Source organism: Eurypyga helias, unplaced genomic scaffold (genome assembly GCF_000690775.1).
Source record: "Eurypyga helias isolate BGI_N326 unplaced genomic scaffold, ASM69077v1 scaffold4275, whole genome shotgun sequence".
NCBI lineage: Eukaryota > Metazoa > Chordata > Aves > Eurypygiformes > Eurypygidae > Eurypyga > Eurypyga helias.
This window is the reverse complement of record NW_010250654.1, coordinates 1-16,952: the sequence shown is the minus strand read 5'-3', so window position 1 is coordinate 16,952 and position 16,952 is coordinate 1. Positions and strand designations below refer to the sequence as shown.

At 38.8% G+C, this 16,952-nt stretch overlaps 1 protein-coding gene across 1 annotated transcript in view; it reads left to right on the top strand.

Moving 5' to 3' along the window:
• Positions 1-16,413, top strand: part of ZNF143 (zinc finger protein 143) — a gene marked incomplete at its 3' end in the record, with an annotated part of 23,124 nt that extends 6,711 nt beyond the window's left edge. The window contains exons 6-14 of the mRNA XM_010151734.1: positions 566-640; positions 4,721-4,840; positions 5,846-5,921; positions 7,760-7,885; positions 10,746-10,925; positions 12,087-12,314; positions 13,512-13,660; positions 15,283-15,444; positions 16,267-16,413. Coding sequence (XP_010150036.1) covers positions 566-640; positions 4,721-4,840; positions 5,846-5,921; positions 7,760-7,885; positions 10,746-10,925; positions 12,087-12,314; positions 13,512-13,660; positions 15,283-15,444; positions 16,267-16,413 — 1,263 coding nt within the window. The remainder of the gene's footprint in view (positions 1-565; positions 641-4,720; positions 4,841-5,845; positions 5,922-7,759; positions 7,886-10,745; positions 10,926-12,086; positions 12,315-13,511; positions 13,661-15,282; positions 15,445-16,266) is intronic.
• Between the last annotated feature and the right edge of the window lie 539 nt (positions 16,414-16,952).

Genomic DNA, 16,952 nt, shown 5'->3' with positions numbered 1-16,952 from the left:
ACTTATAAGTTCCCTGGAAAGCAGTAATACGTTTCCACTCCTGCAGACTGTTTTTAAAAATAAACCTATGGAGCAATACACAAGTCTTCACTTAGCTGTTGTAATTTGGTTATTTTGAATTGAGATGTGACACACTGTCATGGGTATTTTGATTCCAGAGGAGTTGTGCTGTTTGAAACAAGTAGATTCTGCTTAACAGGGAGTGAGAGATATCACTATTATAAAAGAAGTAAATGTCTATTTTTTTTTTGTCAGAACTCAGTATTGTTAAATTTATTAATTTATTTTAATACTCTTCTCAGTCTATTAATTTTAACATACTTGGTCCTTGCAGTCTATTCTACCTTGTTTTAACACAACTTTGAGATGCTCACTTTACCTATTCTATAATGCAGGTGCTAAAAGTGATTTCCATGTAATCTAATGCACTATAGGAGAACCATGTTTCCAGAGGGAGCTAGAGAGCTATGAAATAAGCCCCCAGGAACTGTCTGTAACCCTCTGGTTTTCAGATTAATAAAAATAACCTGTAAATGTTTTGCCCATTTGAAACTTTGTTTTTCAGGTGTCTATTGATGGAAATGACAGTGTTACTGGCACAGCAATGATAGCTGACAATGAACAAGATAAAAAAATGCAGGTATGTATTTTGTACAAAATAATTAAATATCTCTGTTTCTTCTGTATTCACTGCCCAGCAGCGTGCATGATAGGCAGACCTCTGTAGCCATGAACTAGGGGCTGCTGCCAGCCTTTAGGAATTTTACATCTCAAACCTATAGAGATACGGTCATATTTCCTGGCTTTGTGCAAGATCCTTTGACAGGACTCAAAAAAGATCTTCTAATACTTAGTGTTTTCTGTTTCTTTTCTGTTAAAAGGTAATTAAAAATTATGTTGGCTTTCTAAGATTTTTCAAGCTGATTTGAGTGTTTTTATCAGTAAGGGGGTAAGTGTTTCAAAAGTTCTTTCCCAGAGAATGAACTGACTTTTTATAGCCCTTAAAGCAAAAGGAATGCTGACTCAATTAATGAATTTGCTTCTCAGAAAGACAATTCCAGACATATGTGTGGAACTGTTCTCAAATCTTTGATGACTTAGTCTGATTTCACTTGCCCTGTTAGAGTCCCTGACTTTTACTGTGGGTTTTGTAAGTAACGAACAGATTCAAGTGTTGCTCCTAGTAAACTCTTAAAGAAGCAGAAAAATACTTCCATTTATTTTTCTGTATTCATGCTGTTAGTACATAAAAATCTAAAAACCTTTTCAGTGTGAGAATATTAACTCAAAAGTTCAAAGGGCAATGGAAAATACAGGTGCAGACACTCCACTGTTGCCATGTGGCATGACTGTGAGAGAATAGCCAATACGTGCATTACCTTATGGTATTGGAATATATTCCATAAGATGAAACAAGGAAATCTAGAGGTTTTGCAATCTACACTCGTAGATTGGAATATGGATAGAAGGAAGAGTAACATAAGGTCTTGGTTGGCATTACCTTATGGTATTGGAATATATTCCATAAGATGAAACAAGGAAATCTAGAGGTTTTGCACACTCGTAGATTGGAATAAGGATACAAGGAAGAGTAACATAAGATCTTGGTTGGTATTACATGGATGTAAGCCTGCTAAACTAAATGACCTGTAACCAGCATTCAGTTACATGGTGATGTCAACCTCGGCCCCAAAACAAAGTGGAGGTTGTTTTATCCTGTACACGTATGGCAGCGTCTATGCCATATGGAAATGTGTCAATCTTACGGAGCAAACACACAAACCGAAAAAACATCTGATATTTCAAAAGGTTTTGAGGCTTAGTCTCAAATGCTGGACCCTATAAGGTGACTTCCGTTGGCTAAATGAAGAGCCACAAAGCTGTCAACTAACTGAAAAATCTTAATCATGTTTATATCTTGATTTAACTATATACCTACCTGTAACTTATTCTGAAATAATACATTACTTGGGATATGTCCAAGATGGAGTATTAAATTAAGTCTATATTGATTAACTTTTGAAGACCACAGGTAACACAAGAACAGAACAGATGTCATGCTCCTAAGCAGCCATTCAGACTTGCATATGGCTAGGATTTTTGCTAAAGAAAAAAATAAAACCTCTTTGTGATTTGTACATGTGAAAACAAAAGACTACATGTTCCCAAATGGATATCACACAATTCCGTTTCAGAGCTCTCATACCCATCTGTTCAGAATAAAAGTAGAATCATATGATTGAAGTTTGTAGGTACACAGTAGAAAACTCTTACCCAAGATCTCTGTTACCCTTGTTGTTCTCCTGTTACCTGTCTGAACTCAGAATGCATTTGTGATTTCTTTTAAAATTCGGGAGTTTTATAATTTTGTCTATTTAAAAGTATTTTGCAGTACTCAATTCCTCTCAACAAGTTTCACATTATTATAAAGGTGCTTTATTTGCTACATTCTTCTGATTCTGTACCTCCTAGAACCTGAATTGGTTTAGTTTCATTAGAGTGTATTATCTTCTAATTACAGTCATTTTAACACTATATTTGTCCTTGTTGAATGGTAGTACGAACCAATTTCCTAATAATCCTCAAGTCATACTAACATATTGTGAAGAACACATACTAATGGAGTTATTTTAACAAACAAATGCTCATGATGTTCAACTGAATTTTTTTTCCCCTAAGTTTTCTGTTTGGTTTAGTTTCCCCCTTTCTTTGTATCAATCTTAATATTGGTGAAATGATGTCTGGTTATTTTCTTACAGATATTAACACATTGATAATAGATCTGGTGTAATTAAACTGGTTTAATTTTCTTTTAAATTTTGGCATACTTCAGTATTATAGCATTTCTTGGCAACTACATACATATTTTTATATGATGAAACAACAAAGAAATACTAGCAGGTCTACTGACAGAAAAAACAAACCAGTGTTTAAGTTGAGGTGCTCAAACAAGTGTCTTCTTCGTGACCCTTAATGTATTAAAGTGACTTCTGTGATTCATGATGTCATAGGTTAAGCGATAGTATTAGTAATGGGTTTCTTGATTCATAAGTTCGTTTTTCTCCATGGTTCCAAAGAAGCTTTTCTGAAGTGGTAGAGTAGTACATTTCAGCTGATGAAAAATTTCATATTCAACCTTGCATCTTCAGTTTTAAGGACAGCCTGAAGGTAACAGGGGGCATCCTCCCTGAAGAATCTGTAGGAAAGTTGTTCTCAGTCAAATTTCTGATCTATCTGAATGAGGAACTAGAGGTCTGTGTGCAGTTGCAGGGTTACAGCATCATTGGGATGAGGGAGATACCGTGCAGTAGTTCAGATGACTGGGGTGCTGTGATGGATGGATACAGGCTCTTTATTAAGGCCAGGCAGGGAAGGAGAGGAGAGGGAGCTGCCCTTCATGTGAGAGCAGCATGACTTCACAGGGCTCTCGGCTTTGGGATGAATGATGAGCCAGTCAAGAGCCGATGGGTCAGATTTAGCCTGCAGACCAGTGTGGGAGGTGGTGTGGTGGCTGTCTGCTAGTGTCTGATCAGGAGGAAAATGAATCCTTCAGACAGCCGGAACAAACCTTATGTTCAGATGCCCAGGTCCTCATGGGGAATTTTAACCACCTTGGTATCTGCTGGAAGAGCATCACAACAGGGCACATGAAATCCAGGAGCTTTCTGAAGTTCAGGAATGGCAATTGGCAACCTAAAGCAGGTTACTAAGCAGCTGATGGGGGGAGACACTTTGTTGGACCACACTTACCAAGAAGAATTAATTGGGAATATGAAATCTGGGGACAGCCTTCAGGAGTCTCCATCCTTAGAGATACTCCGAACCCTTGCTGGGGTCTGCTGTGAGCAACCTGCTGCAGCTGCAACTGCTTTGAGCAGGAGTGTTGAACTAGATCTCCAGAGGTGCCTGCCCACCTCATCTATTTTGTGAAATGTTCTTTTGACAAATCAGAATAGAATTGGATCCATGAGAGGAGTGGTTTAAAAGGATAGACCTTTTAGAGTAGGCTCAATTACTTTGCATACAGCTGTCTCAAAATGTTTACATTTGAGCTTCTGCCCTTTCGGTCTGTATGAATGTTTCTTGTGTAGTAGTGTATGAAGAAGTCTTTAAAAGGGCTTTAAGTTGCATCGCAAAGCTGTTGTGTATACTTTCCTGTTGTGTCATGCCAGAAAGAAGAACCTAGCTCAAATTGCTCCAGTTAGTTTGATAAAAACACATGCATCACTGACAAAGTACAAAATGCTTTCCTTCATCTTCAAAAAGCGCTCATTTTAAGTGCATTTAATAACTGTTTGGCCTTTGCATTAACTTATCTTTGAAGGTGGTCTGATTTATGGCTAATCTCCTTCAGGAATGGATCCAGCACCTTAGATGTGATCTAAGCCTTTTCTGTCTATTAATTTGGTCATCTTACCACCGGGCTTATATTTCAATATATTTTGTCTTTGTTGTTATTTGGCTAAACAATGCATGCATTTAAATTTGCAAGCTATAAGTAAATATATTTTACAATTACTCCATCAGAAATGCTTTGTAGTTCGTTTGTTTATTGAGGTCTAAGTAATACATGGTATAGCAAAGAGAGACAAAAGAAACCTGTCAGAATCAGCTCTGGTTTGATAGCAAAATGAAAGTGTGTGGCTTTTCTGATGCATTGTGGGTTGGTTTTTTTAATGGCTTTTTGGTTTTGTCTTTTTTTTTTTTTTTCCAACTTAAGATTGTCTTGCAAGGGCATGGAACAAGAGTGACTGCAAAATCTCAGCAGAGTGGAGAGAAAGCCTTTCGCTGTGATTATGATGGCTGTGGAAAACTGTACACAACAGCTCACCATTTGAAGGTGATGAGATGTAAAATGAGCATTGTTACTTTCCAGGCGTGATTTCTTTTGACAGATTGTGTGGTTAAATTAACAGAGGTTAAGAGAGCCAGTTGCAATGGTGCTGTTTTGTCGAATGTTTGTTGGATTGATTTTACAATAGTTGGTTGTCCCAGGTACTCAGCTGATTTTGCTAAGTGTTCTGGATGGATGCAGGTGTGGGATCATGTTCGGCTCCTGTATTGCCAGCACGTAAGAAATTTCTTACTGAGATAGTGTCTACCAGCAGTGTCACAGAAATTCTGAAATCCAGTACTCACTTTATGTACTTGTACAGATGATCGTACAAAAATTACAATTTTTGAAAGACTTTATCATCATAATACAAAGCCTGATTCTTCAGAACAATCCAACATTCACAGTGAAAAGCTGGGACATCTCTTCTTTACAGGTGGCAACTCCTTAATTCTTTTCCTTTTTCAATTACGTAAAGGAATTACTGAAACAGGGTGTAGAGCTGTTCACATTTTGACCTAGGATGAGGTAATCACTTGGCACGAGGTCAACTCCTTGCAGTGCTGCCTTCTGTCTGACAAAACACTCTGGGTCAGTGAGCAATTGACTCCATGGATCATGTGTTAAAATGGTGTCCTTACTGTAGAGGTTTCATGCAATATATGAGGATCATTAGAAGTGCTCAGTGGCGTAAAAAATCAGAGTGGGCTCTGAGGTATGTTGGCATACTGTCTTTAATGCAGTTGCACGATAGCAACTCTGTATTTACAGAAATGTTTTTGCCAAACTGACTGTGAGGATAAGGTTAGACCTTAGAAAGAGGCATACTTAGTTTTAGGGAAAACATTATTACCATATTTCGTTACTTCTTTCACCTCTGATTTAAAAAGAAAACACTTTAATGTGAATCTTAGGAAGAGAAATTAAATATGTTGTCTTTGAGAATGAACTTTGTGATGAAGTGATCAGATAGAGCATTTCATTAAGTGAATGTATTGGATGTCTTCACAGGTGCATGAAAGGTCACACACAGGAGACAGACCATATCAGTGTGAACATCCTGGATGTGGCAAAGCCTTTGCAACAGGTAATCTTTTGTAGACTAGCTCCTCCTGCTCGTTAGTGTTTGTCACTGTATGAAGTAAGGTTTTAATACTGCCTTTTTTTAAACTGGTAAGTAAAGAACTTGGTTGGGAAAACTACAAGAAAAAACATCATCATTTCAGCTAGTGTAGCATATGGAAAGGACAGAGGATTTAACTTTTAGTAACTGAAGGAGGAATGAGGTGAAACAAATGACACTGTCCCTTACTCTTCACCTGTATGCGACAGTCAGATTTTATCTGGAAAAAAAGGCCTTTCTTAACGTGAAACTAATAGTGTAAGCTAAATGAGGTGATAATAAGAGGCTGAACCGGTCAGCTAGATGTAAACACCTCATCGTCTTTTCCAGTGACATTTCTTACAAAGTGAATGCTACATTTTGTCCAGAATGTTCATAAATGATACTCTGCCTGAGATAGAATTTGATCATGCAAAATGCAGTTATGAAGAATGAAACATGGAAGAAAGTGAAAGAGCAGAACTTGTTTTATATTTTATTCTTTCACTTTTGATGTAAATTAGTATAATGCTTAGAAAACTTAGGCTCTATTTTAAAAAAAAGTTATTTTTCAGGTAACTTCATCTGATTTAATATGTTTAATACTGTTTCTCTGAACAGAAGCAAACATAAGAAGTGCTGATGAGAAAGGTCAACAGGGAAACAACCACAGTTACAGGGTTGCACCTAAGTTTAATTGCATAGTGGTTGTAAAGGGATTTCAAAGCTACATGATGAAATATTTTCTTCCCTTGCGACAGAATGATGTATGGCTACAAACAGCTGTTTGTCTATTAATACCATGTTTTTGGTCAGAGGCATTGTATCACTGCAGTTCGGCAATCCTTACCCTCGATAAAGGTCATTTAAAGTACTGAATGCTCCCAGCTTAAATATTAACAACTCTTGGGTTGGATCATGAAATTGAGTTTATTTTAGATGTAAGAATTAATAGTCAGCTTGGTAGACATGATCTCCGTTTTAAAAAGAAGTCAAGAAATAGGAATTTCAGCTGTTTTAGAGAGAACGCACTGTGAAACAAAAGCAGGCGCCATCTTCTTACAGCCTGTTACTTTATTTCTTAGAAATATACACCTGACTTATGGACACAAGTGAAATTCAAGTTCTTTTTTCTAAAATGGCTTTTTCAGTGTTCTTTAGTCATGATCCTTTCAGGGAAGTGGAGAAAGGAAAGACTTGGTAAAATGCTCTTTGCAGAATAATTTTCAGAGGCCCTGTTCCAAAGCTCACTCATAGAGACTCATAGAGTATTTGATGATGATGAATTCCTAAAAGTAATCTGAAAGGGAATGAGTATGCATGACTGCCTTCAGTGGGCACCTATATGTGATGATGTTGTTAATATGGTTTAAAATAATTAGAGCTTAGAGCCTGGATAGCAGTAGAGCTTTTACTGCTGGCTCCATTAATGGGACTGGTTTTTTGTATGAGCGAGTAATTAAATGTCATCTTGGTGACAGTAGTAAGAGGTAAAAAGTAGATGTAATACAGAGCATACAGCTTCCTCAGAAGACAGAATAACTATTTGTCCACACTATAATCATTACTGTTTATCCTTTTGAAGGGAAGGAGAAGCATTATGGAAGTGTACCTTCTTCATAAGTGAAGGATGAAAGAGTTTTTAAACTGTATCTAGATTTCCGCTGCTGCGTATGGTAGAATGAAGAGCTTGTCAGAGTGAAAGCAAATTTCACTCATCAGGGAGCTTCCTGATTGGAATAGCAAGCACAGCTTTTGATGGTGATGGTTTGAGTATCCTGATTTTATGTTTCTACTAAGAAAACATCCTTTCTCATCCTCAGGGTATGGGTTAAAAAGTCATGTCCGAACACACACTGGTGAAAAGCCTTATCGGTGCACAGAAGAAAATTGCACCAAATCATTCAAGACTTCAGGAGACTTACAGAAACACATCCGAACCCACACAGGTACTGTTAACACCCTTTTTTTTTTTTTTTTTGTTAGTTCACTTAGGCGGATTTCTTTTTCCTCTTTGATCATTCTGTGACTTTATACCTATGAAATCAGCCTTTGTATATTCTTTCTGAAGCCCGCTGAGCTCAAGAGCATTTCAGCACGGTAAGCATTACTGCAAGTCCAGGATGCTTTTCTTGGAAACAAGTGCTTAAGCATTCACACTGCTATTGCAAATACACTAACTTTTAGCAGTGCATCACTGCCATTGTCACTGAGTCATTTGGTGCCTTTACAGTTTCATTTGCCGCTGTAAGAGAACAAGAAACTTTTTCTTAGTAATATGGCTCAACTTTTAGAAATAGCATCAGCATTCTTAAGTTTTGGAGCTCTAAGATAACTTGCTGCCAGCTTCATGAAGGTTGATAGTTAGGAGCTTGTTATCCTGATTTCCCTTCTCCTTGCAGCAGAAACATGAACAAAAATATCACAGAAAACCGACTGTTACTAAAACTTAAAAATGTGTAAAAACCAAATATTACGCTTTGTCTTTTTAAAGCCAAAACACAAGTAAATTCCACACAGCATACACTCCACTCCACAAAAGTCTGTGGGTGCACACACATGTAAACAAATTCGCACAATGTCTCCTTTGCTCCCGAGACCTCAAAAAGCAAAAACCCTTAAATGTAGAAAAGAATCATCTATCACTCACTAACCCATTCCATTGGGTAAGTTTACTTCCCTGCTGGAACACTGACGTTTTTCCCACTGAGTTTTCTGAATCTTGGAAAGTGAAGAAGAACAGAAGAAATATTTTTTTCTCAGATTAAAAAGAAGGGGAGGAGGGGCAGGCACGATGAAAACTCAAGATTGCATTGAGATAATTCTGCTTTCCTGGACTTCCCCATTCAGTTTTGGGATTAGTGCTATCTTGATGTTAAATTGGTCATCACACGTAGTACGCAAAGTACAGACTATGAACTGAAAGATTTCTGTAGGCTGGACAACAACCTGATTAGCTGTAGACTGTTTACTTTATGGCCACAGAAGTTTAATCTTCTTTTGTGGAGACAAAAGACTTGAGTCAGCCCTGTGTAACCATTTACACATTTGAACAATATCAACAGTACAGCCATGGACTCCCGGCAGTCCAGGGACCAGAGTTCAGGGGTGACTCTTTAGATTTATGAGCCAAAGAATGAGAAGAAAATTGCACCAAGCCCTTTGTGCGGATGGATGGAGTAGGGCATGCTCGTACCCTACGCATGCTGGAACAGTGCACCCGATGAAGGCAAGCCTGGCCTCTGCCTGCTCTCCCCCGTGGCTCTGAAACCTTTTCACTCCTTCATGGTGCAGAGCAGCATGGGCGCTTTCATCGTTTTCTGCCTGTTGTAGACAGAAGTGACTTTCTCCTCTCTTTCTATGGCAGTCTAGTCTCACTTTCTGTTGTCACCACATGCTTCCCGCGGGTTCTTCCCTGCTTTTCCTAGACACTGTTCGGGCACCAGAAAGGCTGGGGTAGATGGTTCCTCATAGCTGCTGTGGGGTAGAGCTCAAGGCTTCTGACTCCTTTGCTTTTCCAAGTGCTAGAAATCCGCAGCCACCTGGAAACAGAGGCTTTTCTGAGTACATTAGAAACTTAAAAGGCTGGCCTCACCAACCGGTCGGGTGACATTCTTAGGGCATTCTTCAGGAGCAGTCTGTTTTGGTTTCTGATGCAGGGCCTGTCGTTGGGCGGGGTTGGCTCTCCAACCCTGCTGCTTTCCGCAGGATTCGGTCCTGGCACTCCAACCCTGCTGCTTTCCGCAGGAAAAGTCCTGGCTGAGGTAGGGATTAGGGGAGCCATGGTAACACAACACTGGGGCTCCTAGGCTTCATACACACGCTGCCTTGGCAGGAGCTGAGAAACCTTCGCGAAACAGCTGCCCTGAGGAGTGAATTATCGTTTCCTCTGCCAAGGAGCTAACTGCTTTGGAGTTTGGTGGTATTAATGTCTCTATCAGGACTTTGGTTTTATTTCTGTCTCTAAGTACTTAATGTTGTATCTGTAGTGGTAATCTGCCCTCTCTTGCTCTCAGATTCTTCTCTTTGGTAAGCAGTACAGTGGGTGGAATGTACTTAGCTCTGGAAGTGTGGAATTACAACAGGGCAGCCTGTCAGGTGGCTCAAACTTCTCCGAAGTTAACCCCCTTCGCTCTCCCCTTCTGTAGGCTTTGATAGAGCTGAAGGGCCAGGGGTACTGGGGCATTAGACAAGGGTTGGCCTTAACTAGTGCTCATGGTGACATTTTTTCATACAGTGGTGTATGTTATTGTACCTAAATTTGTAATCCACTAATAGACTCATTTTAAAAAGAGCCTGTATTTGTGATTGCTTTGGTTTTGGGGTTTGAAGCTTGGTTTCAGGGCTGTCTCTAAGAAGCTGGTTCTTCTCATGTCAGGTTAAGTGCTTTCTATAATCAGTTTTACTAATCTATTTGAGTCAGTCATGAAGGGTTTTTTTCATTTTATGAATTGCAGTTGATAAATGTACAAATGGTGTGATACACTTGATTTGGATAATGTATGTATGAACTGGGGGGAAGGGTTAAATAAGTGCTAGAATATGGACAATGTGGAAGCTAATCCAAACAAATGAGCCTGTTTTATACATCATAAAGTACTAATCTAAATGCTTCATAATTTAGCTTACAGATTGTATGATTTTCCTGAATTTTGCCAGTTTTGGCTAAACAGTACAACCCTCCGTGGTGGCATGTTCATGGTATTTCTGACTGAGGGTCTCTAGATTCCTACATTCAGCCTAAGTGTAAGTTAGGATCTTGGTTCTTTTCTAACTTTTGCACGTATACCTTTTCTTTTGTTTTTTCAGGTGAAAGGCCCTTTAAGTGTCCGTTTGAAGGATGTGGCAGGTCATTTACAACATCTAATATTAGAAAGGTTCACATCAGGACACATACAGGCGAAAGGCCTTACTACTGTACGGAGCCAGGATGCGGGAGAGCTTTTGCCAGTGCAACTAATTATAAGAATCACGTGAGAATACACACAGGTATATGAGTGATGTTTTGTATTTTAAAGTGGAATCTGCCTGGGAGAGGCTGTGTCATTATAAACACTGCTGTGGGGCACTGCAGTTGGGTATAGTCATGTTTGTGTCAGCTGGCATGGTACTTTAGTTTGGGCTTTGTCTCCCCTCAGCTGAGGATAGTGAAGTGTTTAGGCTTCCCGCCTTGCTGTCAAAGCAGAATAGTTTTGGTTTGGATACAAAAGTTCTTAAAACTGAATGCAAAACCTTGCCTTCAGTGGTCACTGGGCTAAATCCTTCATACGGTCCTGAGGCTTGCTTCCGTTGTGAGCTGTTTCTTAAATAAATAACAGTAAAGCAGAAGTCTGAGCTTGACTCTGGCTCACTGTTGTGAGTTACCCTTTCATCCCAGCTGTATTTTCCTTGCTGCTGGAATGGTGGTCAAAACCTTCCCTTTATAGACTGGAGGGGAGAATACTTACCCAGCTTGACTGGCGGGGTTATTCAGCAGAAATGATTGGCACAAATTTGAAGGTTCTAAAATGTAAAGGCCAGTGATAGCTGTATAATCTTGGTGGTCTCTTACATTTTATTATAGAAGTACAGGCAAGTTTCATAGAGGTATATTTTGTATCTCAGATTTAGGTTATAATGTCATTTGGACATTGGTTTCATTCATTTTTAACTGAAAGGTGTTTTTGTATGAAACCATAAATATTTAAACACGTGCTTCCTATGGATTTCTTCAGAGCTTAAGTAAGTGAAATTGTACTAGTGTATCAACATACCTCATTGTTGAAGAAGAGTACTGGAAGAAGCTTCCAGTAATCAAAGAAAAAAATTCTCAATACCATGCCAGACTGAAATTGCAGTTTTCAGCCTGTATGATTCTGTCTTCATCAAAAGGTTATTTTAGGTGGAGTTACTTTAGATCAGGAGAAAAAAGGGCCCAACTTCTACTGGATGTGGTTTAAAAAAAAAAACCAACCAAACAAAAAAAAACACAAAACAAAAAAAAACAGTAGGAGACTGCATTGATAAACTTTCTGAGTTTGAGCTTCACTGTAGCCTTTGAAACTGAGTATGGTTGTTGATGAAAGTGTGTCAATGAATATCATTTGTTGACAGTCTTTTTCTGTGTATTGTAGATAAAGTTCTCTTTATCCCTTTTGTTTTTCCGTACAGGGGAGAAGCCCTATGTCTGTACAGTTCCTGGTTGTGATAAGCGTTTTACAGAGTATTCCAGTTTATACAAACATCATGTTGTACATACTCATTCCAAACCATATAACTGTAATCACTGTGGGAAAACATACAAGCAGATTTCTACACTCGCTATGCACAAGCGGACAGCACACAATGACACAGAGCCCATTGAAGAAGAACAAGAGGCTTTTTTTGAGCCACCTCCAGGTTAGTTTCAGTCTTTTACCCTCTTGTAATTAAAAAAAAAAAAAAAAAAAAGGCCTGGATAATATTTTTGTGGTTTTTTATAACTAAGGAAATGAAAGTATAGATAAAACCCTGAAGTACTTAATAGTTAAACTTCGTAGGACTTTCATGTAAACACAAACCGAGAGAGTAATTGACCAGATCCTAAACTCATTTATAGCTGTCCTGGAGATCAGAGAGAAATCTGAGTTGCAGTCCCAGCAAACCTGCTAGAAACATGAATATGGGAAGGGACCTGAGAGAATGTAAAATGTTTGTTTGCAGCCTACTGGATTTTTCTTAGGTATTTTTCTAAGAGTATGTATAGCACCATGGGTGGTGACAGTTGTCTGTGCAGGAGTAAGGCACTGCCTTGAGAAATGTAAAATCTGTCTTGGCAGCACCCTGATATGGTGCTGGTTTTGCTGCAGTTAATAGCAGCTCTGTAAACTGTCCTAGAGACAGAGATGAAAATAAGCTCACGTGCTGCAGTGCTGCTTAGAATATGTTTTTCATGGTATCATGAGTATTGAATCCTATGACTGTAAAAAATCAGACTGAAGGAAGTACTGTTATAAGACAAATATCACTCGTCAAATTGTTGCTTTTAGATGTGATTGAAGATAGGAAATACATGCGCAAACTGTTTGGTCAGAAAAGTTGGTTTTCTACATGTATGTGGGAAACTGCACTGAATACCTCTAAGCAGATTTGCTATAGTCTAATTCCTCTGTTAAAGGAATGATAAGATTCGTTTGCTGAGGTTAAACATTTAGTAATACAATGAACTTACTTAAATCTTCACACAAAGGCATCACTTTGTTCTTCCTTATGTTTGTTAATCAATAACTTTTAAAAAGCTGCCAGTTGTGTTTGCACAGAGCCTCTTGTAAGGAGAGGTTAACATTTAATGAATGAATGAGAAATGTTTGTCACCATTTTAATATTTGCTTATAAACTAAATGTGTATTTATGTGTGTTAAAACATGTGGCTAAAAGTTTATACCCTGTGTTCCCAAAAAACAGACTTTCTGATTTGCTTTTGGTGTCTTTTCTTTTTATTTTCCACTGGAGTGTTTAAAGCCTTCAAATCAGGCTGGTGCTCAGTCAGTGCCATTTGCTTTCCTGGCCACATTTAGAGTCTGTAAACTACCCTCTTGCCTTCTTTGTGTCAAATAGGTCAAGGTGAAGATGTTCTCAAAGGCTCCCAGATAACGTATGTGACGGGCGTAGATGGAGAAGATGTAATTTCTGCACAGGTTGCTACAGTTACTCAGTCAGGATTAGGTCAACAAGTAGCACTAATATCCCAGGACGGAACCCAACACGTAAGTAACCACAGCCTTGAAGAGCTGACAGAAATATGTTGAGAATTAAGGCACGTGTTTTCTAAGATGAGGTAGAGTTCTTGATAAATACACATGAGGGCTTCTTAAGGGAAGAAGCTTCTTTGGAGCTGGGTCAGGATATGTTTAGGGTTGGGCCTTCTGTGGAATACCTAAATTAAAGCACATATTCTGACATCTGAAACTGTATTAAAAAAAAGCTAGATTTTTTTAGCTGTCTTTGTCACTCTTAAAGTCAGCTTGGGCTCTTTTAACACTTGTTTATATATACAGCCTAGTTTCTCAGAATTCCCTGATTATTCATATCTGATGGTTGCCATCACTGTTCTCTTGTCTGCACACACTTTGGGGGGGGAGTGGGAGGGAAATCTTTCTAGTCCAGGTGCCTGCTTTGGTAGTGTGCAGTTCTTACTATTTCTCACATCAAAAACAGGATAAGGAATGCTTTGATACTACCTCTGATTAAAAATTCCTATGGATACTTTTTTTTTAAGGATTCCCTTGGATATACTTTTTAAGGATTTCATATGAAATTTCATTGGTAGGGGATTTCAACACAACTCTTGTTTAGCTGTGGCAGTATATGAAGGCATACGGGGAAAACGCCAGTAGCGTATGAAAGGTATCTCCTAAACTCAAATTGGAAATGAACTATTAAAGGCAGCTGTTACATTGCCAGCCCTGAACACTGCAGCAGTACTAAGTAACTGGCATTTTTATCCTCTGAAATGAAGGCCTGCAGAAGCCTTGACATGGAGTTCTTGCGTTTATTTAAATTAGCCTTCAGCTTGACTTCAGTTCTGGGATGTTTTATTACCTTGTAAATCAAACATCAAATCATGTGCCTGATGCCCTAATGCATTTATACCAGAGACATCAGTAATTTATATCATTATTTTTTATGGAGTGTTTATTTGTGGTTTAAATCCTAAGCCCTCATAGGCCTCTTCAGTATTTCCATTAAGATAAAAGTATGTCAGGTGGTACTACCTTGAGTCACATTGTCCATTGTGTAAGACACATGCGTAGATAACCTATCGTGCAGTTATGTGGGAGATGATTGGTTAATGTGGAGTTGTAGACTCTGGGGGCAAGCATGTGTACTTTTTCTTATGCCTGAGAGCCATGAACAGATGGCTCTGTAAACAGGTAAGTGTGTCTGAAAGGTCACAGAATGTTAGATCCCAGTCAGTGAGATGAATGTGATGAGGCCGAGACAGGGACTCGGCCAAAGAGTGACAGTTCTCAAGGAAGGCATGAGCATGGTGGTCAGCAAGTGCCATAATGGCTGGGAGATCTTTTGCCTAGTGCGTTACTTGCCATCATGGCTTAAAATATTTTTTCCCTGCTGTTATGAAGAAGTTGCCTTTTTGTTCTGGATTGCTACGTATCTTGTTTTAAACAAAGAAATTAAACTGGCAGGGGAATTACTGCTTCACAAACTAGCCAGAGATTGGTTTGTGATTTTTTTTTTTTTTTTTTTTTTTTCCCCCCCTCCCAAAAACCTTACTTTAAAACATATGTTATGTTGCCCAAAGCTAAGACTGTATGACTTGAGCAGCAACAAAACCTTTTTTTACTTCAGGAATTATTTTGTGTTTCAGGTCAACATATCCCAGGCAGATATGCAGGCCATTGGCAATACTATCACTATGGTAACACAAGATGGCACCACCATCACAGTCCCTGCCCACGATGCCGTCATCTCTTCTGCAGGAACACATTCTGTAGCGATGGTTACTGCAGAAGGCACCGAAGGACAGCAGGTAAGATGCTCTCCTGCGTACATGTGTAGTGTTTCTTTATAAGCTGATATAAAATAGGCCCCTAAGCCATCACAGTTGTGATTGACATAGCTTTATCTAAGTAAAGGAGTTCTGAACACCTGGCCATAGCATTCCCCTCCAAAGAGTATGATGTGTTCTACTCTCTACGTCAACACGTGACAATGTTTTAAAAACAACTGGGCACCAAGAAAAAATTCTGAGGTACCAGTCCAGTATTTCATTTAGGTGTATGTAAAATAACACTTAGAAATGCTAATTGTTTTCCCCAAAGTCACATAGTGAGTGGCAGAGCAAAGAACAGAATCCAGTATGAACTGTAACTTTAATATTATGGGACTGTAATTTATGTGGCAGACAGAAAACATTTGTGTAAATATACGTTTGCGGTTTTGTTTTTACTATACAAATACAATAGCTAACCTTGTAAGTAGAAATATAGTGATACACTTGGCAGTTTTTAAGTTAAAATGCATTCCACTGTTCTAAAAATGCACCACATAAAAATGAAATTACTTACTAGTCACCATGCTCTGCATGTATAAAAAATCACAGGCTTATAGGCACATTTGCTGAACTTCTGTGCAGTTTTGAGGATATCTGTGTTTTGAGAGCTAATAGATGACTCTGAGAACACAGTGATGGCAACCTTACCTAAATACTGTATTTTTTGCACAATAAAATTATGCTCACGAATAATCACAGCTTTGAATTTAATTCTAACTTTCGAAGTCAGTCGTTACATGAGGTCAGTAACAGCAACAGATGTGTCACCCAGCTGATCCTCTTTCTTTGGTCTTGAAGGTTGCTATTGTGGCTCAAGACTTAGCAGCATTTCACAGTGCCTCATCAGAAATGGGACATCAGCAACATGGGCACCACTTAGTGACTACAGAAACTAGACCTGTCACATTGTTGGCCACGTCCAATGGAACACAAATTGCAGTGCAGGTAAGATGGTGATAAATGTTCTTTGCTGTGTTCCTTACTTCTACAGCTAGAAGCTCCTAACAAAGATTCAGATAAGCTTGGCTCCCCTGAAAAAAAGAGTCCATAACCATATGATCTCATTTAAAGTAATAGATAGGCTTAGCAAGAGGAATAATAAGCACTTGATTTTCAAAATCTTCTTGTAGAACTTCCAAAAAAAGGGGGTGTAACGGCAGGGCCAAACTTCAGGCCAACTGAATGGTTCATGGGGTGACAGGTTTTCAGTGGGAAAAGCGCTTTCAGGCATTACACGTAGAGCTGATAGGTATAAAGCCAAACTCTCAAGGGTAAATTGCTGTGAAGTTGCACAGATAAAATGACTGAATTTATTTTGGGAACCTTGATGTGCTAATAACCAGAAATAGCTAGGAATAGTAACCTTCTGTTACTATTCACTCTGTTACAGCGCAGTACAAGCAGCAGTCTCTGTAAATAGCTTCTCACATTGCCCAAACTCTGTAATGAAAGTAGATTCTAGGTATCATAGAATCATAGAATCA